The sequence below is a fragment of the Apus apus genome, chromosome 2, assembly GCF_020740795.1.
Source record: "Apus apus isolate bApuApu2 chromosome 2, bApuApu2.pri.cur, whole genome shotgun sequence".
In the NCBI taxonomy this organism is placed as follows: domain Eukaryota; kingdom Metazoa; phylum Chordata; class Aves; order Apodiformes; family Apodidae; genus Apus; species Apus apus.
Genome location: NC_067283.1, coordinates 6,944,871 through 6,971,256, shown reverse-complemented (window position 1 = coordinate 6,971,256; position 26,386 = coordinate 6,944,871). Strand labels below are relative to the sequence as shown.

General features: G+C 41.7%; 1 protein-coding gene across 3 annotated transcripts in view; it reads left to right on the top strand.

The window, feature by feature from the left end:
* PRKAG2 (protein kinase AMP-activated non-catalytic subunit gamma 2) overlaps positions 1–26,386 on the top strand; it is a 225,423-nt gene that overhangs the window by 41,348 nt on the left and 157,689 nt on the right. For 2 of the 3 annotated variants that reach the window (XM_051612435.1, XM_051612434.1), the window contains exon 2: positions 24,816–24,887. In XM_051612435.1, coding sequence (XP_051468395.1) covers positions 24,816–24,887 — 72 coding nt within the window. Of the gene's footprint in view, positions 1–11,073; positions 11,331–24,815; positions 24,888–26,386 lie in introns of those variants that run through there. The other variant, XM_051612436.1, reaches the window with a different exon arrangement.

The window sequence follows — 26,386 nt, the reverse complement described above, 5'->3', positions numbered from 1 at the left end:
CTCTGTATCTGCTGATGCTTGAGATATTGTCACTGTACACAAAAATCTGACTTCACGGTCTAGCTTCCAAAAGCAATGAAAGATTATGTTGCAAAGTTCAAGGTAGAGGTATTTTTCTCTTATTCCTTTCCCAGAAATAGAGTCTGCTCATAAAATTTTGGTGGAAGTCTGTACTGAGGGTCCTAAAAGAGGTAATTAGGCTCTAGTATCAAGGAGTGAATTCTGGCGAGAAAAACCTTGTGTAAAGGCTTTAGCCAAGGTGGAAGACAGTTTATTACACATGCCTGTGTGCTGTCAGAGTTTCAGCAGGAGGTCCCTGAGGACCTCCTGCAACTTGTTAAACACAGGTATTTCAGGAGCAATAGAGTGGAAGGCTGAGGGACTGGGAAGTTTGTTTTCAAAAGCTTCTTTGCAATCAAGAGGAGAGGCAGTGGTCCTGGAGAAACAAATACCTCAGACTGTGCCTTGATTGAAATGTTTGTTCTGTTTCAGGACATTGTGACTATTATATTATGCCACACTCAATATTTTCACTTCAAGTGCTAGGAGAGGGCAATCCAGGGCTATTTTATAGCTGTGATTCCTCATTTATTTTTTTTCCTTTCTTCCAGAATAGCTGACACCTTGTGCATTCTTGCAAAAATGTGCTGCTAATACTATATTCGTATAGTAATTAGCATATTTTTAAGTAAATACAATTCTCTCTTTAGAATATGTTAATGAACTCCAGGGGAGAGTTATCTTTGGCAGGAGCACTGCAGAGGTATCCAGCTGCAAGGGCAAGGTTGAAAGACTTTCTGGAGTGGTTTGCGTGGCTCTCAAATACTAGCTGTTTGTTTGATCAAGATCCAAAAGTGCTGTTTGTCACACTCCTGGTGTCCTGGCCAAGTGCTTCCTTAGTTTTTTTGATGCTGCCATAATATTATCTTTATATCATAATCACACAAAATGATACTTGTTGCTGTATAACACCCTGTAAGAAGGTGTTATGCCTGAATAGTGTAGAGTATGAAGAAGCAGCCAAGAACAACCAGGAGGGGAGAAATGCAAGAGCTAAGGAAAAATAAAGGTTATGAGAACACCCTTTAATGATTTCTGCTTTTTCATGATAAATACAAATAAAGAAGAGTTGCGGTCATGCTGCCTTGTTCTAAATTGATACTCCTGCATTTTGCAAAAATGGCTGTACAGCCTGGTGGGGAAAAGTGATTTTTGCTGATATGTCAGTAGAAACAAATAAGATCTGCCAGGCTGAAGCATAGTCATGCCATAGTCATGCAGGGAGTCAGCTTAGAGATTGGGACTGGGACCCACATCCACCACCAGCTGCCTGCTGTGGTTATAGACTCGAATATACTAGAAAAGGAAGGAAAAGGCATTTTATCAAACAGATAAGAATGTGCTTTAAATTACTGAGTGTTGCCCGAGAAACAAGTTTTCAGTCTTTAACCTTCAAAACAGATGATCTTGCGGTTTATGGGACTTGTTCCTGTTCAGAAGCTGATCTAGTGCTGACAACTGGAGGGAAGCAGTTGGGCACTTGCAAGGTGATTTCTGGGAACTCAGCAAGCTTTAGGCATGTGTTATCCAACACAGCTCTGTAACAGAGTGACTGAAACACACCTAATGTAACAAATTGGTATTTTGAGGTATGGAAATGATCTTGCCAGGATGTTTCCAACATACTGTTGGACAAGGTTCTGGATAATATCATCTAGGCTTCCCTTTCCATGAAATGTTGGACCTTTGGAAGTCCCCTCCAACCTGGGCTATTCTATGACTTGGGGAATATTGGATCAAACTGGTTAATCTTTTAAACTGATATAACATAATTTAGTATTCTAATGGCAGCCTTTAGTATTTTTGCAGCATAATTATAGGGATTGTTTTTGTTACAAGTGATGATAGATACCAAAGTGGGACATCTCTGGTTTTCTTCAGGGCCAGTTCTCCAACTGCTTCATTTCACTAAAGTGAGTTGCAGCTGGAAATTAATCTCAGATGTCTACAACCTAAGAATGTCAGTGGAAATGTTCTTGGTGGGATTTTAATATCATCACACCTTGTAATCAAAAAAGAATATCCTAGGAAAATTAAAGTGAGTGCAAGGAATCTTCAGTCAAGTAGGTTGGCTGGATTATGGCTACAAGTAATGAGAAGTAGCTGTTGAGTAGCAAATTGAAAATGGTGAAGAAGCCTCAAAGACAGAAGTCCTTGTGAGCCAAAAGTGAAAGGGTCAGACAACTCAGTAATGTCACTAGGTTATTTGCCAGTTCACCTAAACTGTCAGACATGTCCAGAATTTGTGCAGTAAACAATAAAAGGATAGATAAATAATTAACAAGAACACTGAAAGGAAATTTCAAAGTGAAAAGTCTCAAGTAGACAGCCAGGCTATGAAACCAGTGGATTGGAAATGCTGCTGGTACCCTGCTAATTTGAAAGGTTTTAACATGTTTTCTTCTTTACACACTCAGCTCCCTAAGAAGACACAGGCAGTACAATAATGTATGTCCATTCCTTAGACAGGAGGGTGTAGTTTGAACTGGGAGAGGAATTCAGTAACATTTGTGGAACTGAGCCTTTCCAGTGCAATAATGATGCATTGGGCCAGTTTGCTGAATGTGGCAGGTTTGGGGCTCATGGCATTGCTCCCAGTTGAGACTGCAGCATTTGGGGCATGTCTGGAAGCCCAGTTGTCTGTGGGAGAGGACTTCTGTGCATGGAATCACGTGGTGCTTCATTTGTGGGTTGTAGCTGTTGCTGCTATTTTATTTGTGGGTTTAGGTCAATATTGCATCAAATGTACAAAGTTGAAAAAAAAAAAGTAATTCAGTTTTCTTCAAGTTTTATGAAAATGTTTGAAATATGTTTAAAAAAAATAATTAAATCTAACACTTCTTAAACAAACCTAGCCAAAATTTGATTGAGATAGAAACTCATCAGCCTTCGGGGCTTGCCAGGGTGTATCCAAGTGGTGGCTGGGAATAGAACATGGATACCCTGCCAGCCTCAACCACAAAGCTGTCTCTCATCACATAAAATATAGCTGTAACAGGGAGCGTGGACCATGGGAGGTAGGAAGACCTAAAAATATTCACATACAGTGCTAACTTTTATGTATCTGTGTCTATATGTATGTGTATATTTCAGGTAGTTGTAAATATTCACACACATTATTGTTCCTATTAATCAGAAGCAGGGTGTGAGTGGGATGAATGCAGTGACAGTTTACACCCTTTTCTTTGTAGGTTACAGCCCTTAAAAGCCTTCAAAATTATTTAATGAACCATTTAAGTGAAAAAAACCTTCTTTTATATGTCTTAGTGATTGCTTTGTGTGCAATGCTGTCTTACCTTTAAAAAATCCCAACCAAGCAAACAGAAAACCAAACCAAAATAAAACCAGAATACTAAATAAACAGACATAAGTTTTTATTCTGAAATAGTAATTTGTACTTTTATTTATTTATTTAAATTGTGTTGGTTATTTCTAGGGTTCTTTCAAATGAAATGGCATTCACTTTTCTTTAGGCAAGTTTTGTTTCTAGGGTGTATTTTAAGTGCTGTGGGCTGTGGTCAGAGAGCACACTTTTCTTTCTGGTGTAGGCAGATTATTTTAAATTATTATTGACATGGCAAAATTAGGAAGTAAAACCTAAACTACATATTTATTTTATCATTTTTTTTCCTGTGGTGGAAATCAAATATTTAATCTTTAAATAACTACTCTCTCACTGGGTGCATCCTATATCCAGAGTTGCTATTTGCAAGCTTCTGCCTGTTGAATAAACACTGAACTTGTATCGTAAATGGCATCTATTTCAGGGCTCACTACCACGTGGTTTCCACTGTGCTAGTGGATGCCACAGTAAAACACCCAAGCTTTGCCTCCAAGCATCTTTGCATCCTTTAGGGGAGGGAATGTGACACTGATGAGAGGCCCCTGAGTCTATCATCAGCAAAGGGATGCTGGGCACCCCAAACACAGCCCTTTCCTGCGTGGCTGCTCTGCTGGCAGCCCCAGCCCATGCTGGAGATCCTCCCCCCAGAGCTGGGCAACCTGCACACATTGTGGCAGCTGATGAAACAACCTGACTCACAGGCAAATAGTCCATGTGTATTCCAGAAATCCCTGTGACCATTTGTAGTTACAGTCTAAAAGTCTGAGTGCTCTTTCCGATGTGAACTACCCTAATATTGTGGATGTAGGTGTTCCTAAAGCGTTCATTGCAATCTGTAGGTGTCCATGTTGCTTGTACCCATTACATTCAGCCCCCAATTGCAGCACACCTCTGTAACTGAACATGAGCAGATAAACTGGTTTACTTTATTTCCATTGAGCTGACAAATACCACATTCTTTATGGTCAATGTCAGGTCTCGGCATCACCACACGCTTATTTAAAAGTATTTATTTTCTGGCAGTGCTGACCTACTTTAAATGCTGTGGGGTGCTTTTCCCTCCTTTTTCTTTTTTTCAGCAGCCAGCTGATACAGGCAGAGATTTTTATACTAGAGCTTCTGAACCTTTGATGACATTTTAACTGCTCATTACTGTATGTAGGCAGCCACTTTATCCTTTTCTAGGTGGGCTCTTGCTTCAATTCAGAGTTAATGGTTACTATTTATTGCATACTTTAAACTTGTGTGCAGAACAGTTGCTACGTGAGCACAGTGCCTTGGAAAACCCAGAATCCCCAGCATGAAGAACATACTGTCCCTGCCCAGGCTGTGCAAAGGTGTGACTATGTGGGTAATTTTCCTGTGCCGTGGAGTCACAGGGACAACTTAAATTAAGTAACCTAACACCCAACATGACTGAGTCCTAAAATGGGTGACAAATGGTCATGAGGTTCAAAGGAAGTAAAACATGCTGTGCAGGATGGAAGAGCATCTTAGTTCCCAGACAGTTGTGCTATGATGTTATTGTAGTGGGATGTTTTCTTTTGGGTAGATAATTAGTGCTTTCCAGGGAGCTGCAGGTGTGCTGTGGCATTATATGTACTCAGCCACAAACTCTAAGCCAGGCTTAAAATATGAATGACAGTTCAAGTGTGGTTTGTTTTATGTGGAGCTCATTACCATAATCTTTTTCTCCTTGCTACCTCATTTTTCCACCTCAGTCCCCTGGCGTCTTTGTCACTGACTCCCCCATCCCTGTTGCTGCCACAGCCACCAAGAGTACTGCATGTTGCTGAGGGAACATGAAGCAGCAGAGCTGAGGCATCTCCTGCATTCATCCATGCTGCCATTGCCATGTCCTCATGGAAGTGCTGGTCCTTACAGGTCCCACTTTGGGACCAGTCAAGCTGAAAAGTCATATTGCAGAGTACATTTTCATAAATGCTAATAAGGAGTCTTGGGTGTGCAAACAGTTACCAAGGATTTTAAGCTGAAGCTTGTGGTTGGAGCTTTTACTCTTAACCCACCAGTTCCTGCTCCCATGTGTTTTTCTCCCTTTCCTAGATGTACAGTATCATCCTCCTTCTGTTGTCTGTGGGACTATTGCTGTCCCACAAAGGGTGTTTCCCAGCCAAGCCCTCAGGGGTACACTAGAAGCAGGGTAAGACCCATCTCCTGTCTTTCAGGGCTTCTAAAATTCAGTGCATTTTTTACACGAAGAAAGTGTTGGGCTCTCTGAGCTGGTCCTCAAGGTGCTGTTCAGGCCATACTGAGTCACCAATTGTTACCTTTGAGTTTTCCACAAGTCTGACTCAAAACTTCCCAAAGCTTTACTGACATCAGTATCTCAGTGCCACTGAATGCCTCAGGCAAGGCTGAATGAGGGACAACTGAGTGTCTGGCATTCATTTTGCTCTTCAATTTATTTCTCCTCAGAGATCAGGATGTCTCTTAAGGACTTCACCCCCATCATAGAGGATAACAGTCCAAAGTGTCAGTCCTTTGCTCCATGAGTTATTGAACACCATGTCTTAGCCCAATCATCATCATTCTCGCTTGTTGCTCAGAGACCTCTGCTGACCCCAGACACAGCTCAGCTCTGTGCTAGCACCTCTCCAGGAGTGCCTCCAGCCTCCTCCTCCCCACTGTGATACAGGAAAAAGGCTGCATCTCTCCAGCTGCATAGCTCTAAACAGGAGAACAAGATGGAAAAGGCAATTGGAAGGGTCAGTGTAGAGCAGGGCACAAGGCTGCTACTGTGCAGCCTCCAATACAACCATTATATGAACATTTAATCATTTAAATATCGTTTGCATTTGGGAATAGATGTAAATTCAGAGAAGAAAAACCCCTCTGCTTTAGTCCTGCTGAAGAACTAGACATATTAATACAAGCACGCAGCTATCCTGCTTTTGGTGTCTGGGCTGGCTGAGGCATCTGTAGCACAGTGTGACCCACCTTCCTTGCAGAGACTTGCAGGGGGCTCTCACCCTGGGGAGGGATGAGCACCAGCTCACTGGGGTTTGGTGTTTCTCACATGGATGCTCTCCTTCTGGCTTGTCAGCAGTGACTCAGGGATCCCAGCTCCTTGGTTCATTGCTTGGTAGATCATGTGGAAAAATTGCAAGGAAAAAACTGTGACTGTTTGAGATGAATAAAGGAATAAACTGTGGATTTTGTTTTTCATGGGATGTTCTTTTCTGTTACTGTCTCTTTCCATTTTGTACTATCCCTGCTATCCTTGTTTCCAGTTTTGCCTGATGGGGGGGATGCATTTTCTCCCTCTTATTCTTGGGGCTTAATGCTTTTTTTTCCTTGTACTCCCTTTTCCAGTCCTTGCAGATCACAGCTGTCCTTTGCCAAACAGCAACCCTTGAGAGACTACTTTGGATGTCCTACTAAGAGCTGGTGTAGTTCATGTGTCTGTTCAGGAAGTTTCTCTCCCCATTTAATCTTTGCCTTGGGCTGCCTCTTCTGGTTTCCCAACTGCTGCTTTTCCTGTGGATCAAGAAGTTGCTTCTCTCACCTGAGCATCCCCCAAGTGCATTGGCTTTTTAGTTGCAGGCAGCTGTGTTACACATCTGTGTTGGGTGTTGCTTTTGGTTGCTGCTCCCTGTGCTCAGTAGGAGTGGGACAGGGCAACTACGAATATGATTACTTGGAAAAAATGGAAAGAAGTTACAAGTCTTACACACTGAACAAAAGCCCTGTCTTGCCACACAGACCCCTCGCTCACCGTGTGCTTTGGTAATTGGTGTCTTTACAGACAGTAGCTCTATTGATTCAAAGGGACTGCTTGCCTAGTAAGAACAAGGAGGCTATAATGGAAGTAAGCCCTATGAACTCATCTAATTTATGTACTACTTATAAAACCACCAGATCTTTGTGGAAAGTTACAGAATATAAATAACATCAGCAATAGCCAGACATTATTAGTCTCCACTGGAGAATTATAGAAGGTTGCTCTACTGCCAGTTTGAAATTTATCCTGCTCAAGGACCAAAAAGATGAAACAAAGTTGGTGTTTTGGAACAGCTTGAAGGAGTTGTGCTGGAATTGTGTACAGGCAAATCTGAGGCCAATGGAGGGTCTGGCTCTGAATTTTTGCAAATCAGAATTCAGCTCTTCAAATGGAAAAACAAGATACAGCTGGTACAACACTGACTGTTTTAGCTGGGCAAGTAATTTTTAAGCTTTGCACTGGTGAAAACATGATAGTTGTGCATCTGCTTTCCTCATAATTTGGTCTTTGGACCATAAGTGAGTGTGTGATTCACTGTCAAAGGCACAAGTGGGTTTTGGTGATTTCCTGCCCCCCCCCCCCCCCCCCCGTGTTACTTCCTGGTAAAGTGTGAAAATTGTATGGTCAGTCCAAATATGTGAGTGATCTAGAAGTGCTCCAAAGTGATATTTGTTTTTTAAGACATATATTTATACTATGAATAATGTCTGCTGAGCTTGAAATGCAGACTTACAAATTTGAAACAAACAAACGAACAAAAAAAAAATCTGAAAAATCTATTGGCATGGAAAGTTGATTATATAAAGCATTTTCTGAAAGCTTCTGAATTGTCCTTAAGGTGTAAGGAAGCAGCTGGAAATTCGAATCTCTATTCATACAGGCTCCTAGAACTTTTCAGTAAGGAACAGTTGAAAATATAATGTAATAACTTTATTTGGGTGATTTCACATGTTGCACCATCTTGTGCAAGATGTTGGAGTACTGTATCCAATTCTGGAGCCCCCAATGTAAGAAGGACATGGAGCTCCTGGAGAGAGTTCAGAGAAGGGGCCACAAAGATGATCTGAGGACTGGAGCAGCTCTGCTCTGGAGACAGGCTGAGAGAGTTGAAGGCTCTGGGAAGACCTTAGAGCACCTTCCAGTACCTGAAGGGGCTACAGGAAAGCTGGGAAGGAACTTTTTACAGGAACTTGTAGTGAGAGGACAAGGGGTAATGGATCAAAACTGGAAGAGGGGAGATTTGGGTTAGATATTAGGAGGAAATTCCTTGGTGTGAGGGTGGTGAGGCACTGGCACAGGTTGCCTGAGGAAATTGTGGAAGCCCCATCCCTGGAAGTGTTCAAGGCCAGGCTGGATGGGGCTTTGAGTAGCCTGGTCTAGTGGGAGGTGACCCTGCCCATATAGGGGGGTTGGAACTAGATGATCTTTAAGATCTCTTCCAACTCAAACCATTCTGTGGCTCTGTGATGATGGTTCTCATTGCTGCTTTTTTGTTACCAATGCGGCTGCACTTTCAGTCCTGAGCCTCAGCATCTCCAGTAGAGCACGTGCACTTGAAATCCCAATTTGAGACAAGGTATTTATTCAGAAATCAGTTTGGTTTTTTATCTCAGAACTTCACTAGTTGCCTAGCCAGTCACACCTGAGGACAGGTATTTGATCTGGGAATATTTCAGTCATAAGAGAGGTTTTAATTAGTGAATTTAAACATACATAAATATTTACATAAATGGATATTTTACAACTCAGGCCTGAAGATTCAGGAATAGCTTGGGCTTCTTTGGCAGGACACATCAACATAAATGCAAGTAGTCATTACCCAGTGGTAAGAAATTATAACAATAAAACCTTCCTGCTTATTTTTCATCCCAAAAGGGTGAAAGAAAATGGCAAATGATTCAATGCTTTTCATGGATGTCAGAAACTGGACAGAATCCAAAACCTAGTTCAGCAAATATTTATGAAACGGTATCTAAACCATTAACTGTTCTGCTTATCTGAGCTGTAGCTGTGCAATTGAATTCTCCTGCTTCATATTCCTTATCCAAAGGTGTGGGGGGGTAAAAGGTATGTTTCTGAGGTAGAGTTTGTGCCAAATCAGATTGTGAGATCAGAACCAGTTTTGAAGATTTATTTGTAAAAAAGCCGCACTTTAATTGGTCTGGGTGATTCTTGAAATTGGCTACATCAAACTTGAGTCCTGTGAGTGATTTGAGAATTATGATTTAGGGATATGGGACATATTCCTGGCTGTTTATACCCCTTTTATTTGATCTGATCTCTACTCAGAATAATCCTTTAAAGTTCATTATACAGGGAAGTGTTAGAGCTGAACCTTGCTTTGCCGTCTGGCTTGTGGGAGAACCTCTTTTATTCCAAGACAAATCTAGTCTTCCCTTTTGCCCTCTCTAGGTCAGCCACAGATGACTTACTTTCTCCTACAGCTTGAGTAGTAGAGACACAAATGTGTTTTGCTGACTCCAGCTGGTTGACTGGTTTCTTTGGTACCCTTGAAACAAAACTTAAGAGGAAGTGTGGTTGTTTTCCTAAACCATTTGTTTATGTACTCTGCTGAGGGAAGGGAGGGCAGTGGCCGTTTCCTAGGACGTGCTCTCAGCCTGGCACACAAGAGGCATCAGCTGGACCTCACCTCCTTTGCTGCTGAAGAAAAGTTTCCTGCCTGGCTTCAATTATGTTAATTATTCGGAATTAAGGGCAGTGTTGGTTTCCCCCAGTTGCATTGGGGTGCAGAATCCTGCGGTGAATGGGCTAAATGGATTGAGAGTCATGCATAAGCCAAGCTCACCTCACTGTCATGGTTTAGTGACCGGTAGCCATTGATTAAAGCAAACCTTTCATGTTATTTCAATACATCATCACAAATGTTATTTTGAAATGGCCAAGAAAGAGCTGGCAATGCTTCATGGCTCAGGATCTGGCCACCTGTTTCTCCAGAGTGGTGTCAGTTCATTGCATGAGTACTTTGATGCCTTTTGTTAAAATATTGGAAGCTGCAAAGATGATCTTTCTGCCTTCATGGTAGCTTTATACTACCAGAGGTGACCTCATCTGTGACAGCTTTCAATAGCATCTTGGCCAAGGGTATGGTCCCATGGTCTGGGGAGTGATTTCTTTGCCAGTAAAGGACACTGCAAGATTGGTTGGTGGAATAATCAAACCTGAACATGATTGTAAAAAGAGATTTTTCAAATCATTATTGATGGAGAAGAGAACTCAGATTCCCACCATCCCTCAGTTCCTACTGGAAGAGTTTGCACTGCTCTCCTAGCCCTTGTTCATGTGGTACCCTTTGGAAATCTCTGCTGTTTTATCTATTATATTATTATTATCATCATTGTTGTTGTTGTTGTTATTATTATTATTATTATTATTGGTAATGCTCTCAGTATACTTTGCACTTGGATGCTGTGTTTTCCCAGTGAGGTCCTGATCATAAATTACAAAGTCCATTGTCTTCCTTTGTTCACGCTGCAGAGGGGAAGACTTAAGCCCAGAGACGTAATGTGATTTTTGTACTGCTACGAAGTGGACTTTGTGGCCCGGTGGGGAGTGGGGCTGTTCTGATGCAGCAGATACACTCCAGCAGTTGAAAATGCATCTGCTGCCCTGCGCTGCCTTCCCCCCGCTGTCAGATGCTGCCGCAGCTGCAGCCTCAGTTATCTGAAACTTCTGCTATTGAAAACAGGATAGATTTTTTTTTTTTTTTTTTCCCCTTCTGATCACATTAAAAATGTCTGCGGTGCTTCGAACCCCCCAGCTTCCCTGCTGTACCCGCGACGTTTAGCTGATGCATCCAGCCCCGCGCTGAATTCCCCGCTCGTCCCATCCGTGCGCGCCGCTGCGCCCCGGCAGAGCCCATGTGGCAGCTTTGCTGCAGTCGGGTAATCGAATCTTGCCATGCCTGAAGCGTTTTTTTGGCAGGGAGCCTGCAGCGAGGGAGAAAGCCCTCGCCTGCCTTCTCCTGCGTTACCTACCGCTGCTGCCATCCTCTCGCAGCACGGCGATGGAAGGAGGAACACACCCAGCCCTGGTCCCCATCTGTTGCAGCGTTGGCTGCCGTAGCACAGCCCGAGATGTTTAAATGCACTTGCCTTTAGGGAAAAAAGCTTTGAACGCAGTTCTTCGATGGACGTTTCCAGCCAGACTGCAGGGTTTTTCAGAGCTGTAAGTCAGAACGGGGCTTGATTGTCTGGGGGTTTCTTTGGATTTCATTTATTGTTATTTTTTGTAATGATTTGTCTTAACAGGGGGATGAGGTTTTGCATTGGTTTAGGTAGAAGCCTGAGTGCACTGCAGGACTGTGCTGGGAGGCAGGCATTCTTCAAGCTGTGGAAGAAATACATGGTTCTCAAGTATTTTGGTTTCTTTCATCGTGTTTTGTCTCTTTTGTGTGTGTGGCTGGCACAGGGCTGTTGTCTTGTTTTTAGAGCATTTAATTACAATAGATTCTCCAAGGCTGAACAAAATGTTCTTTTATCTAGTTAAAGAATGTAGCTTGGTTTTGGTGTTGTTTTTTTTTTTTTATTATTTTTATTTTTCCTTGCATAACTTTTCCTTAGTGTTTTGGAAAGAGAGGTTATCTTTTAGGGGGTGTTTATTTAATTTCAGCCTAAAACCATCTGCTCTCTGCATCCTGCAATGCCTGGTTTCTCCTACTGCTCATCTCAAAGCAGTCTGGGCAACTAATTGTGGGGGTTTTGGGAACTCCTCTTTTGCTTATTGCTTTTTAATTTTATGTTTGATGAGATTTGTCAGGATAAAGAGGTGTGTTACAGGCTTGGTGCATTCTTCTTGCATTGTTTTGACTTTCTGCCCCCAGGTTTAATGCTGAGCACGCACAATTTGTGCTGCAGTTAATGGACCTGTGAGATAATGAATGTCAGGTAATGGTGAGGCTGACTCTTTCCCGAGATCAGACTTGAAGTCTGAAGGGTTTAAAGGTGTCCCCTTCGTGAGGTGATAGGAAGGGTTTGGTGAATAACAGCTGTAATTTATTCTAGTATAAGATGCAGGGTATTTTGCCAGCATCTTGTGTGCTTTGCTTGCTGATCACCATGTTTTAGTTGCTGCTATAGGCCACAGGAAAGATCAGAGTGTCTGCCTTTGAGGAAGAGATTTCACCCTCAGCTGTATTACCCATGTGGGCTGAAGAGTCAGGAGTCTAGGAGAGGCTGGAAAGGAGAGGCTGGAAAGCAGAGGCTGCACTGACTTTGAGCAGCCCTGGAAGTTGAAAGAACCCTGAAGATGCTAAAATTGAAAGTCGGGGGGACAGGAGCATCTGTTGGAAGAGGGAAGGTTGGACAGTAGGGTGAAACTGATGCAGCTGACATGGGGCCAACACTTGATCCCAAGAGAGACATTGGGAACCCAGCAAAAGAGAACTCTGTTGCACTTATTTTTGCTCATTTTTGTTACTATGAGTGGGATAAACATACATTTATTTGAAAAATGTAACAGTCTGGAATGAACACCAAAAAATCAACCCCCCCAAAAACTTACCCTATCAATCTGTACTAGGATGTGTGACACTCATCAGAAGGAAATCAGCACGGTTAAAAGCAATATTGTTGCAAGCCTTTAAAGGTAAACCACAGAGTTGGTGGAAATCACCTGTAGCCAGAGTTTGCTTCAGGCAGCAAACACCCACAGCTTTTCATCAGAGAGAGAAAATCCCTGTGTCATTTCAGCCTATTTGGCCACCCAGGCAGGTTGAGTGACAAGCTGATTCGGAGCCAAGAAATATTTAATAATCTTAAATTTAGAAGAAATAGCAGTTAAAAAGCTGTAAGAGCTTGTTAGCACATCTGCATACACATGTTACATGATTATATACATTTGTCTTATAAATTCCCATATATGAAAGCAGGTTTTTTGTGTGTGTAAAAAAAAAATGATGCCCTGTGAGATGAGCACTAGCACATCTACATCTGAGAGGACATAGTCAGCAGTGACAGATTGTTTCTATTTCTCACTGTAGTTGCTCATGCTTTTGCTTTTAGAACTGATACATGCTTTGATAAACTCTTCATGCTCTGAGGTAAGAGACACTTTTCTGCCTGACTGTTGTTCTAGGTCCAATTTTAATTACTAATAGAGCTCAAAATAATTGTGAATACAACATTGATTTAAATGCACACTATTAGGTGTACAGCTACTTAATACATGCAAGTAGAAATTAACATTCTTGATGAGGAAAAAAAAATCAGTGTATTTTTAGGGCCATACTACCTTGTATTAACTTAATTTTTGGTAGTGAGGAAAATTAAGTATTTTTCTATGAAAATAAAAAGAGAAAGCAAAGCAACAACTAAAAATATTATTCTTAACCAAGCTTTTCTGCTTGTGGATTTAATGCACCTTGAGGAAAAAAAATGTTGGTTTGGTTGTCTTTTGCTTAGTTTTGTTTTCTGCTTGGCTGCTTGTTTATTTAGTGGGAGGTTTTTTGTGACACTCTTTGGCAGGGCGCGTGTCTGCACAGGGCGGGTGTCTGTACAGAGATGAGCTGCAGGCAGAGGCTCTCCCTGCTCCTTGGTTTGGTAATTCCAGTGTGAGCTTTATTTATTTTTTTTTTGTGACAAATGGATTTGGACTGTCTGTCACATGGCCTGGAGCTACAGCCAGTTATAAAATGGCCTCTCCCATGCCAGGCTCATACTCTGCCCATCTGTCACCATGTCCAGGGTGTCCTGCTAACTTGGAAATATATCCCACAGTCTCCAAGCAAATGCTCCTTGACACGTTTTGATGCAGAAACTGCCAGCCAAATCAAATGGGGGTTGGCCTGTTTCAGCTCACCAATGTCTGCTGGGTTTCAAAACCATAGGGCAGAAATTACTTCTGGTAATATGTATCTGTGGATATTGAGCTTATGTTTTCAGTGGGATTTACCTGAATGTGTGTTTGGCTTGTCCTTTCTCCACAGCATATTCAGAAAAATCCATTGTAATCATGATGCTTAAACGGGCACATGAAGAGTAAAATGCTTATAATCAGAAGACCCTTATCAAAGGAGCCAGAAGTAAATATGGCTCATTAATAACATTTTTTTTCCTACGTTGGATCTAAACTAGGAACAATTTCTGGAAAAAAAACCACAACAAAACAGTAGATACCAATAAAATCCACAGCCCTTGAAAAAAGCCTGCCATTTTTTTTGGTGGGAATTATCTCCCTCAACATTTTAGCTTTGTATGTATTTTTTAGACTGGACATTAGGAAATTTTTTTTTCACAGAAAGTGGTCAGATACTGGAATAGGCTGCCCAGGGAGGTGGTTGGGTCACTATCCCTGGATGTTTTTAAGGGTCGTTTGGATGTGGTGTTGGTGGATATGGTTTAGGGGAGAACTTTGTAGAGTAGGGATGATGGTTGGACTCGGTGATCCCAAGGGGCTTTTCCAACCTGAATAGTTCTATGATTCTATAATTCTACCCTAATTATATAAAAAAGTGTGTTATTTCTGTCTTTCCCTTTCCATATGAGGATTATTTCCAAACTAGACCCACTGCAAAAACTTCTTTTCAGTGATGGTTGTTTCAAGTGAGAATGAATAATTCCTTTGTTGTGTTCTTCCATTTGTCTTATTGTTCACAAGATTTTCCCGATGGGTAAATATTTTATCCCTTGTTCTTCCAGAGATGGTCACTGATGTCTTCTAACACCTTTTTCTGAGCAGAGCTGTGATGCTTTTTGAAGCACACTCCTTGAGACACCTTAAACGAGTGGGCAGGGCTTGGTGTGAGGAGGCCTGGAAATGCAAGATGTCCTATTGGACATTTCCTTTAGATCATGCCAATTCTCTTAACAAACATGCTTTTCTCAGAGGTTGTACAGAAATCATAGAAGGGTTAGTGCTGGAAGGGACCTTAAAGATCATCTAGATCCAACCCCCCTGCGTGGGCAGGGACACCTCCCACTAGACCAGGTTGCTTAGAGCTCCATCCAACCTGACCTTGAATTCTTAAAATTTAAATTCTAGTTGTTTCAATCGAATGCAGTGTCTCCTTAATCTTCACTCCAGTGGGTGCTCACGCTGTCAAAGAGTTAACCCTGTTTTCTACACAGCAGCCAAAGCTGTGTAAATAAAACGTACATCTTGGTAACATTTAGAAATGCCAACAGAGCTTAGGACCTTATTGTGCTCCCCATTGTATGGATGCTTATAGTGTGTCTAGACTGCAAGGAAAAATGTGATTGAAACTGGGCTTAAATTAGCCTGGCTGAGTCCTGACAGCTGTACAACAGTGGGTTCAGGGAGCTCCAAGTGAGCTAAATTGCTGGAGTATTTACTCAGCCTCCCGCAGGGATTTTGCAGCCTACACTAACCCGTGTGTTGTCATGGCTACACTTTCATCAGTGTTGTGTGGAGCTGGGTGAAAGTGAGCTGGTGTGAACCACACTTGTGATGGCCGTGTAGCCATGCCTGTAGTGAGACACAGTCACTTGTCTGGACAGCTTACTCACCAAAGCAAGGAAAAAAAGGAAAATAAGTGATTTTACTTTAGTAGGCAGTAAAGAGGGAGAGGTAAGAGGCAGGGTTCATTTATCCTATGCTGAATCATCCAAAGTTTATGCAAGTTGTCCAGCCTCTCTCAGTGGAATGGGAGCAGATTGCCCATTGGAGATGCTGGCTTTTCCCTGCTCTCTAGGCTGGACAAAAAGTGCAGTAGATGACTAGTGGTTTGGATGGCTGAAGTTAGGTGACAGGTATCCCATCCTTGATGCTTCCCCAGAGGTAAGCCAGAAAGCCAGAGCAGGCAATGAGAGTCTCATCACTTCAGTACATCTGTGAACCTAATCTGGACTGGATATGCAGTTTGTAAAGCAGTTTGGATTTCCACAGGACAAAGATGTAATGTAATTTATTAGTCTTGCATGGGACCACTAACTAGAAAAAATAGTCCCAAATCTCAGCATTTGCTGAGCCAAGGGTGGGACCTGAAGGACACAAAAGCTGGATTCAGGGCAGAGTATTGTACTATGAATGTGATAATGCTTTCTGGATTATCTCTGAGAATTTGGGTTTTCTTCTGTCCTTGAGGACTTTTTATGTTGCCAGCTTCCGCAAAATGTACCTTTAAAGTAGGAGTTCAGAGAGCACAGAATGAAGACATCCATTCTTTTTTTTGGGAAAAAAAAAAAAAAAAGTAAAATTTAGCTTACAAAATAAAGCATGTTGTATATACTGGTCTTTTTTTGCATGTGGTGCTAAGACTGTAAGAAAAACTATTGCAAATTGAGTGTAAACTTTGTGGACATGAAATTATTCTCTGCAACTGCAGAGTGATGTAGGAACATGCAGCAGGAAAGCTGGGAATCTTCCCTCATTGTGGGCTCCATGTGTTGTCTCTTTGACCCTTGTCCAGTTTTGTTCAGGTCTTCAGCACACAAAGCACAGAGCCATTCAGTTCTTCCTTTCCTTGCCTAATTTCTCCTTAGCTTCTAGTTTTGTTTTTTTTCTTCTTTCTTTTTTTGTTGAGGGATTACTTGATCAGAGCTGGTCCCTCTCTTGCCTGGCTTTCCAGTTATAAGCTTTCTTCTAATTGTTAAGATTATTCACGGTTATTAACTGACAAGAATGCAAAGAGGAGGCAACAGGCAGTTCTCTTCCTAAATGCAGTGAACTGGAGAAAATAGTTGCAGTTCAAGTATTTATGGCAGAGATTTTCTGCCTGGTGTCAGTGTCACCTTTATTAGTCATATATATGCAAGGGAGAATCCTGCATGTTCTCAGATGAGGCCGTCAGCTGGAGGTTTTCAGTTCTGATTTTGTTTTGTTTTACCCTTTCTTGAGGAAATGGGTTTTGTAGAGATTTGGCCTACAGAGAGTGGGGGAAATCATGAAAAGATTCAAAACACAGTGACTTTTAAAGTAACTGGAGTGTACAGGTGATTTAGAAAGCCTCATGATGATCCTTGCTTAGAATCCCCTTCAGATTGCCCCCATGCTGCATCATCTCATGTGTTTTTTAATACATTGTAGCAAAACCTTCTTTTGTTTCCCGCAGTTCTGCTATTTCACTGTGGCTGAAGTGGTGTTTTATGGCAACTGTGTGCTTTTCTCTGCAGAGACCATGGGATCTTGCATCTTTGTTTATGTAAAACAACCATATACATATTGGAAAGCAATTCTGTTGGCATTGGGTATGAAGGGTAACATTTCCAGTCTCCTGCTGTGCCTCCCTGTAGTTGTGTCTCCTTTGGTTGTTTCTTAATTCCCTCATCATCGTTCATCTGACCACATCTTCCAGGTCTGAGACATGCTGCTGTCTGCTTTCACCTTGTCTCTCTTTAAGTTCAGGTGCTTCTTGGAGGAAATGTCTCACCAGAGACAGGGTTGTCTTCAGTTGAGCATCCAGGAATAGCACTTAATAATGAGTTTGTGTGTGGATCATGGTGTCACAGGGAATATTGTGAATTTTTTCTTCTCTGACTTGCTTTCTCTGCTGTTTTCTCACTTTCTCTCTCTCTTTTTTTTTGGTTTAAATGACATTTTGTTATTTACACGTTCACTAGGTTGCCCATCTGCCGTTGCAATAAACCTGCTGCCAGTCACCACGCTGTGTGCTTCATGGTGTGAAGGAGCTGACAAACCAGGCTGTCGTGTGCATGGGGCTCAGATTCAGGCTTTGTCAGAGAGCCTCTAATGATCATCTGGGATGGAATTCCACCATCTGATGAGGTGGAGTGCAGTACCCTTCATTACAGCATTTCTATACAGCCCTGAGCTCTTTGGCCATCATAATCATTACGGGGCTCCAGGCAGAGCTGATTGCATCCCACCCCAGGCTGTGTGTGCTCAGCTCATCTGCAAAGGCTGAATCACCAAGAAGAGACAGTGGTGCTTCCTGGCAGGAGAGCACGAGGCTTGAAAGAAAATTTCATTTTTTCCATGAACAGCATAGCAATGTGTTCTAGTGATTTGAGCCTGAGATTGAGAACAAAACAAAAAACAATCCACAGTCTCTTGGCTCTTTTTGCTGATGAACCTTGTTTACAGCCTCAGAAGAAAAAACACAAATTTGCTGTAGACTGCTGGAGATTAATGCCTGTCAGGATCAGTCCAGAGATTCTGGAGACTGCCAGTATCCAGTGATCAGGAAACTTGGGAAGAACAACCTGGAAGCTGTTTTCAGGAAAATATCAAGGACTTAGTGGTTGTATGGATCTCTTTATCTCCTTCCCCTTAAAATTCTTAGTTTTAACAGCTCTTTCTGACCAAGTGGTGGCTGGCAATCCAAGCTGGGCCCCCCATGGGAGAAATAGGAGTAGTAGTAGTAGTTTGCCTGTTTCTTGTTGCAGCTGAAAGAAATACCTTTAAATTATAGATAGCATGGTATTCTTATGCAAAGTTTTTGTATGCAAGGTTTTTTGATACAGGACATTGAGTAATCACTAGGTGGATGGTGATTTTCACATCCTGAGATCTGGGTTGGATTTCAGCCAGCCATAACTCCCTAACTTTTTAGAATATGCCTCCTTGGGACTGAATATTTCCTGTTTCTTCCAGGGACATAGTTTAGGTTGATTTACCCTGTTATTTCAAATTTGGTGCTGTACCTAGCTTGACATCAAAGTGCACACAGCTGATGCTGCACAGTCACCTGGGTAACTTCTGGACTATCGCCCTCTGGCATCTTCATGCTGTGGACAAAATCAAGTCCCTGTATCTCATTTTTCCCATCTGGAACTCTCCAGACCCACTCAATTGTTCTTTTTTAAAAATATCAATAGCCTTAAATGTATTAGCAAACAAATAAATTGGAATAGCCTTGTGAAGTACAAAGCTGGTTTGCACAAAACTAACCAGCCTTGTACATCTGTTCCTTCCCACTCCCATTGAGTCATACCAAGACTTAGTCACCAGCATCCTCAGTCTCACAGTACGACTTACATCTCTCTCTCCAAAACACATGCTGCAGTTTAGATGGCATGGGGGAGGAAGAAGAGCAAAGCAATGAGAAGCCTACTCCTAGAGGAATAAAGCAATGTAGCAAGTCTTATACTACACATCTAGTATATCAAAACAACAAAACCAAAAGGACAAAAATTCCTGGCTGTGTCACTTTTGAATCTTTCCTTGTGCAGTAATGGGGGGATTTGATATAAATTCCCAAAGGCTTCCAGATAGGATTTTTCTCAAAAAAAAGAAATGTTTCTGTTCAATCACAGCTACCAAGCTATGCCCTCTGTTCCACAGAGTTCTGACTTCGGATTCTATTTGCAGGCTATTAGCATATGTAGCATATTTGCTTTTCAGAGTTTGACATAAGCTTGTAATGGGTACAAATCCAAGGTTGAGCTGACAAAAATCTGGTGTGCAGTCGGAGCTGAAAGAAACTGCTCACAGCTAATATTACTAAAAATCCTGACTTTCTTTGTCCTTGGTAGGATTGTCGAAGTGCTCACAGCTCAATAATGTTAGCAGAGCCCTGTTCAGGTGTGATGCTGGGGAGTGCAGCTTTTAGCCATCTTTTGTGAGATGAGGGCTCTTGTCAGCACCCAGCTAAATTTCTCTGTATGTTGTTTTCTTTGTTCGTTTTATTAAAGGAGCTGTGTTCCCATATTGAAAAGCTGCCTTAATAAAGTGTCACCTCCTGGTTCAGTTACATTGTAAAAAGAGACTGTAACGTCTGGCAGGCATTTTACATCCTTAAATTTGGTGCAGTCCTAGCACATATTAGTGAAGCTTAACTTAGTGAACTTAGTGAAGCTGAAAAGTGTTGTCTCATAGGTCACACTGTTAGTCGGGACTGTGTGATGCTACCTGCACTAGGACTCTGAAGTTACTTATAGGAGAGGAATCCAGCCTTTCAGTAGAGATGGACCATGGGACTACCATGAAGCTATTCTGACCCGAGTCATCTCTGAAACATGGCTGAAGAGTTGACCATGTTTGTGGGGCACAGACCACCACCAAGGACACTATACATGCCCATGTTGTTGCGTGGCCACACCTTGTACTTGAAGGGACAGTTGCAAAGGATGGCAGCAGGGAGCTGTTTGTGAAATAGTCTTTTGATACCCAGCTCAGACCAGTGTTGAGCAGGGCCATAAAAGGGTCCTACTTCCACCCAAAATACCTTGGAAATTGGTCTCTGACTTGTGAGTCACAGCATGCCCCAGAGTGCCTTGCTGGCTCCTTGGCTTCAGCCACTGCTGAGAAGCTTTATCAGCAGTAATAATAATAAAAATAATAATAATCCTGTTTATCCTGTCTTGTTTACTGGATTCAAGGCTTTTCTAGTCTGTTATTTAAGCTCTGCAACGGAATTGCTGGAAACCTTCTTCTGACACCAAGGTCTCCAACTGCAGCAGCCTCCCAACCAGCGTGTCTGGGCAAGCCTTTTTGGCAGGAATGCTCCATAGTAAGGAAAGGAACAGTGAAACTGGCTGGAAAAGGTGAAAAATGGCTTGGCTAGCCAGATTTTGCTCCTGTTGCTATTTGGTTATGCTATGCCAGCCAATAGATTTGCTTTCTGTATCCTAAAATGTGCTTTTCTTTCCTACACTCTGAAACATTTCTGAGAAAAGGTTCTTGGTTTTGCCAAGATATCAAAGAACAAAAATTTTATTCTTTCTTCTTTTCACATAATCCCAAGTATTCTGATCCAAAGGCTGTCAAAGGAAAAAGATCTGGAATCAGGAAGGATCACCCTCTAGATCTGGGGATGGTAACCCAGAAAAGAATGACCTTTGGAGGAGAAATTAGTGTGAAGAATCTGTAACCTTCCAAATACCTGATATTAGGAAGAAATTCTTTCCTGTGAGGGTGGTGAGGCACTGGCACAGGTTGCTCAGGGAAGCTGTGGCTGCCCCCTCCCTGGAAGTTCTCAAGGCCAGGTTGGATGGGGATTGGAGCAGCCTGGTCTAGTGGAAGGTGTCTCTGCCCATGCAGGGAGTTTGGAACTAGATGATCTTTAAGGTTCCTTCCAACCCAAACCAGTCTGTGGTTAAATGAATCTAGTTGCTGTTTTAGATCCATTACCCTCCTGTGCTATTGATAAGAAAAGTCCTGGAAAAAAGCCTGTTGAGTAGGTGTTGTGGCAGATTGCTCTCCCCAGGAGGGAGCCTGGCTGGTAGCAGAAGCAATGAGCCATGGCTCTGCTGTGCCACAGCTCTGCTGTCCTCTGGGGAAAGCTCTGATACCCCTGGGGCCATATTCTTCAGCAAATGTAACAGCAGCTGCCATGACAACCTCTTGTAAATAAAAGTGAATTGAAAACAAAATAAAATTGAAGCCACTTTGTGGCTGTAAAGTAAATCTAAACTGCTCAAGAGGGTTTTTTTCTAATTGGGGATGGCAGAAATGGTGTCTGGCTGTCAGGTGGTGCTGAGGGATGTGAAGGACTGACCGAGGACCAGGAGCATGTGACAAGAAAGCTAAGGAAACTTTGCAGAACAGTCTTTGCATGCTCTTAGTTCCAGGTTAGCAGCACTAGGAGCTGCAATCTCTGGTGGCTTTTGTTCATTACAGGGCTGATCATAGACCATGTTCTCTACAGGAGCTGTCTATCCAAGGATATAATGCAGGACTGATAGATAAGGGGAGTGATGCTGTTCATTCTTCAGCCAGGGCTCTGCAGTCTCAAATGGGAAGGACTCTTCCTCATACCAAGATGTCACTGCGTGCCTTTGGTGGAAGTTTTTTTAATGTCTCTCCAAACACATGATTTTCTAGGGCACTTGGAACTTCCAAGTGCAGTAAAGCAGAGCTGGAGAGCAAGAAAGCTAAGAAAGTTTCAATCTCACACTAATGGCAGAGCGAGACTTCAATATATATCTCTTGGCATAAGATCAGAGCAGTCGGATAGGTGATAAGGTCCAGGGCTGCACCATTGGCCTTTGAAGAGAACTGTGGGGTTTTGCAACACTTTTGGAGCAGTTTTTATTTTTTTTATGATTTACTGTATCATCAACTGCATCATCATGTGCTTCTGGATGAACAGGGAACACAAGAAAGAAATAGATTTCTAGTCAGCATTCTCTAGAGATACATACAAAGAGAAGTTAAACATCTACCATTTTCTTGCTTAACTGACAGGCTGGAACTGAGAGAGCAGTATTTGCAGCCTGCCATTTGATATATGTATTTTTTTCCTTCTCTAAATGGATGCCTTCATGTATAAAATCCCATGAAGAAGTGAGAGATGAAAAAATGGTTAGGTAGCAGCTACAGTTTCAGACTTTATCACAGGGCTACAAGTACAATTATTATCCTTTTGAAAAGTTCTCCAGCACTGTGTGAACAAAGAAAGGTTTCAGAGAGTTATACCTGCAGTTGTTTTGCTTACAAGTGGAGATCTCCTGTTCTGCATGTAAAGGCAGATGAAGCTAGCACACCTCTGTGATGCCTGAGAGGTACAAATGAGAATAATCAGCTGGGTTTCACAATACTTTCAAATGTATTAGTGTTTAATAGATACATGTTTTTAAGCTTGGAATTGTAACTGGGAACTGAAATTGAGCTCCTAGAATAATAGTTGTACCTACTTACCCCCTCCTGGTTTTGAAGCTTTCTGCTGAAAAGTAGTTACGGTTTTGTTCCTACCTATTCCAGATTTTCTGAACAGCTTTTTAACCCTGATTACTAGATAAGTGTCCCCTTAAACACAGTTTCTACTACCTTGTCTCCAGCCTTCCTCAACAGCAGGTTTTCTCTTTGTGGATTACAACAATTAGTAGTATAAGGATGCTAATACGTAAAGCTCAAAATAAGTTATTTCCTTCATCTATTCTGTGGAAAATGACTTAGCTTATATCAGATTCCAACTACAGCACTACCAAAGATGGGTAGAGGAAAATGTTGCTAAATCCTTTGGTTAAATTAAAGAAAACATAAGGAGATATGTGTTTGTGTAAATTTCCATTAGGCTCTTAAACTTCTTCACAGAGATTCTTCACTTAAGTCCTGCAGTAACAAATGAAGTAGGAATAATAATGATTATAATCCATTTATTGACACTGTTTATAAATGCCATTTATGGCTGAATAATTTTTACACAGAGTATGTAGGTAATTTTGATCTTAACTCATTACAAGAATAAGCAAATTAGTATGGGATTTTTTCTTTAAGGTTCTGCTGTGTCTGGTTCAGCCTTTGTCAAATCTTAATAACAGTGAAGACCTAAACAAAAATAAAAATGCCTTTTCTTTTGGTTTTGAGACATTTCCTTACATTTTTATTGGCAAGTTGGTGTAGAACATGAGCATCAAAGCATGGTGACAAGGGTGATGTTATATAGTTGGGTTGGTTCTTTGTAGTTTGGGCCTGTGTAGATAGTTCCCACTGAATGTGCATAGATAGAGCTGGGAGCATATGAATCTGTCAGGAATACTTTGGTGTGTGGCCCAATGATTTGGGGCCAACTTGGCCAAGCCTGGCTGCTGCTGCCTTTTTTTTTCCCCGTTTCCAACTTGGCATGAATTACTCCCATGTGCTTCAGTTCCAGTAATTCAATATTTTGTTCCTTATTTTTGTTCTTCATTATACAACCGGAATATTTTCAAACACTTGTAAGGGTTGTGCCTCAGTTATACACATTTTTGAGCATATTTTGGATTTAGCATAATTGCACAATATGATATGATTAGACCTGTGGCTGCTCTGAATTCTGAAGGCAAGCAAGCCTTGCAGACTTCCCTGCCAGTGCTAATTTTCAATTAAGCTCTATTTAATCTCAAATTAGGTTTACGTGAAATTGCTATTTATTTATGTTTTGAACTATTTTAAATGGCATGCAGATGTGGTAGAGAAGCATTGAATCATTACATGGAAAGGGTGATGCCTTGCATCTGGGAAGTTCTGCAGTGGGGAGGTATTCCTGACATTAAATCAAGATTTAGGGATCCAAGACTCAGCTCTTCAGCACACAATATTAGGCATTCTCATGTTTTTGGTCACAGAATTACTCATTATCTACTTTTCTGACCAAACAGATGCTAAACTTGACACTAACATCATTTCCTTATCCATGTAGAAAGGAGCTCTAAAAACCCCATGGCTGGAACATGGAGTAGCATAAACAGAACAGACGGCAGGAGGGAGAATATAATTGCAGTTTGTTTTTGTTAGTTAAAGATGAGCATGTGTGCTTTTCTTAGGGCTTTATTGTCTTTAGTCACGCAGAACTGGGTGCTCCTCTCTCATTTGTGCAAATGAGTTGGTTGTTTCCTCCACGAGCACAGTGTTGCAGTTTTCTTGCTCTTATAAACCTTTCCCAGAACATCAACATGTTCTCCTTCGGGTTTTGTTTATTGCCATAAATATTTTTAAACAAAGATTTTGCATCCCACTAAAGGCAAGATAAGCTGCTGAGCAGGTGGCTGTATTTAATTTCTTGGGAATTTTTTTCTGTGGGATTTGGGTACCTCCCTTTGAAAGTTTTAGCACAGAACTTTTAACTTTGGCTGTGCAGCTGCTTTTTCATGGTGTAGTGATGTAGTGCAAGTGCTGCTCAGAGCTCCCATTTCACTTGTTACTTGTATCTGCCATTGGTTTCACAGCCAAGGAGAACCATCAGAGTCTGTGGTATTGCTTACCAGCCATAGCTATGGGTAAATAAAAACCCAGGCTACAGTTGTGAAAAACTCTGATGGAAGGAAGAAAACATTAACATAGGACATATGTTTTTCTTTTCTGTTTTGGCAGGATCTCAGCTCATTTGCCATGCCATTCTTGGACGGTGATGTGGAGACCACAGACAAAAATGCTTCTCGCAAGGTAGGTGTTTCCAAAGCTTGGCCTTCACTGTAGTGGTTGAGTCCTTTGAGTCCAAGTTATTAGGCTTCAAAAAACCTGGGGTTCTAATCCTTTCTGCCTTAGCATTAACCTGATGAGAGTGATGCACTAAGGCAAATATAGTGACTTTTGCTGACCTTACCATGATGATGCTTATGCAGTATAACCTGTAGATGGTGCTAACCTCTGGTGATATTGTTTTCAATACTCCACCTGTTGTGTGTAACACTGTTGTAACTTGGTGAAGTGATATTGCATAACTGTATTCTCAGGAATATAGTATCTTGACAACATTTGTGATATTGCTACAGAAGTACAGGGCCCAAATGGGTGTCTGTGGCTGTTGCTGTTTTCCTGGAATTGCCTCCTGTTGGTTGCTCTCTGGCTTTAACTGCTCAGTGTTATTGATCTGTAAGTCCTTGGCACTGGCAAAATGAGCTGCCTTCATTTGCACCATGATGCCTGAGAGGTAGGGCCTTCCTGTAAACAAGGTGGAAAGGCTCCTTCTTGATGTAGGATTAACTCAAGGTTATCCTCCTGGAGATATTGTTATAATCTGTTTTTCTGATGGCCTGCAACTAAATTAAACCAATACATTCACAGAGTTTGCTTGCTTTAGAATGATCAGGCAAGCATATTCAATGGATGACATTAGGGATAGTTATTTAGTGCCTACATGATCTTCAAAGCAATAAAAATCGTGGGTGGGATCTGTCATATTCAGGTCCTGGCCTCATAATTTTAATAGAGTGTTGGTCTGCTAAATGTAAGCCTCCTACAACCCATGTTATGGGCTTGGTGGAAAGAGAGAGATACTCCTCCAAACAGTAGATAACCTTAAAAGCTGATCTATAGCTACACAGTGGACCAGTTAGGCTTGTCACAGTATTTACAAGGTTGTGGACCTCTGTGAAGATTAAACCTGCTACAAGCCATTAGTCAAAGAGTCTGCAGTTACAGTTCAAGGCAGGTGAAACAATAAATATCTCTTTAGTGAAGCTAGTCTGCATCTAGAACAATAATAACTTAGCTCTGTTGACAGCACAAGTTTCTGCTCCTTTGCACCTCTCAAGAAAGGACAGTTGTTTAAAAAACTTCTGCAATCCATCACTGACTAAAAATGTTTATAACATTGGCCTTGTTCTTTTCTGCTTTGGACCTTTTAAGACTGACGTAGCAGTCACTGACGCAGAGGAGTTCTTGTAGATGCCAGGCGAGCTAAAATATACAGTATTACCAAAAGGTACTTGGTTGGTGGGTTTGAATAAAGTGAGCAATGTGATGTTTTTGGAGAGGGTTGTTGTGCTGGAAGAAGGCAGAGGTTTCTAGCTGAAAACACATTTTTCCATTTATCACCTCCTTTTCCCAAGCAAAGGTGAGAAAGCTGCATGAATCTCTATCCTGAAGCAAAGCTAGTCTTGCTCATGGGTACTACATGATACCTTATAATGATTTCCACTTTACCATCTATGAAGCCCTTG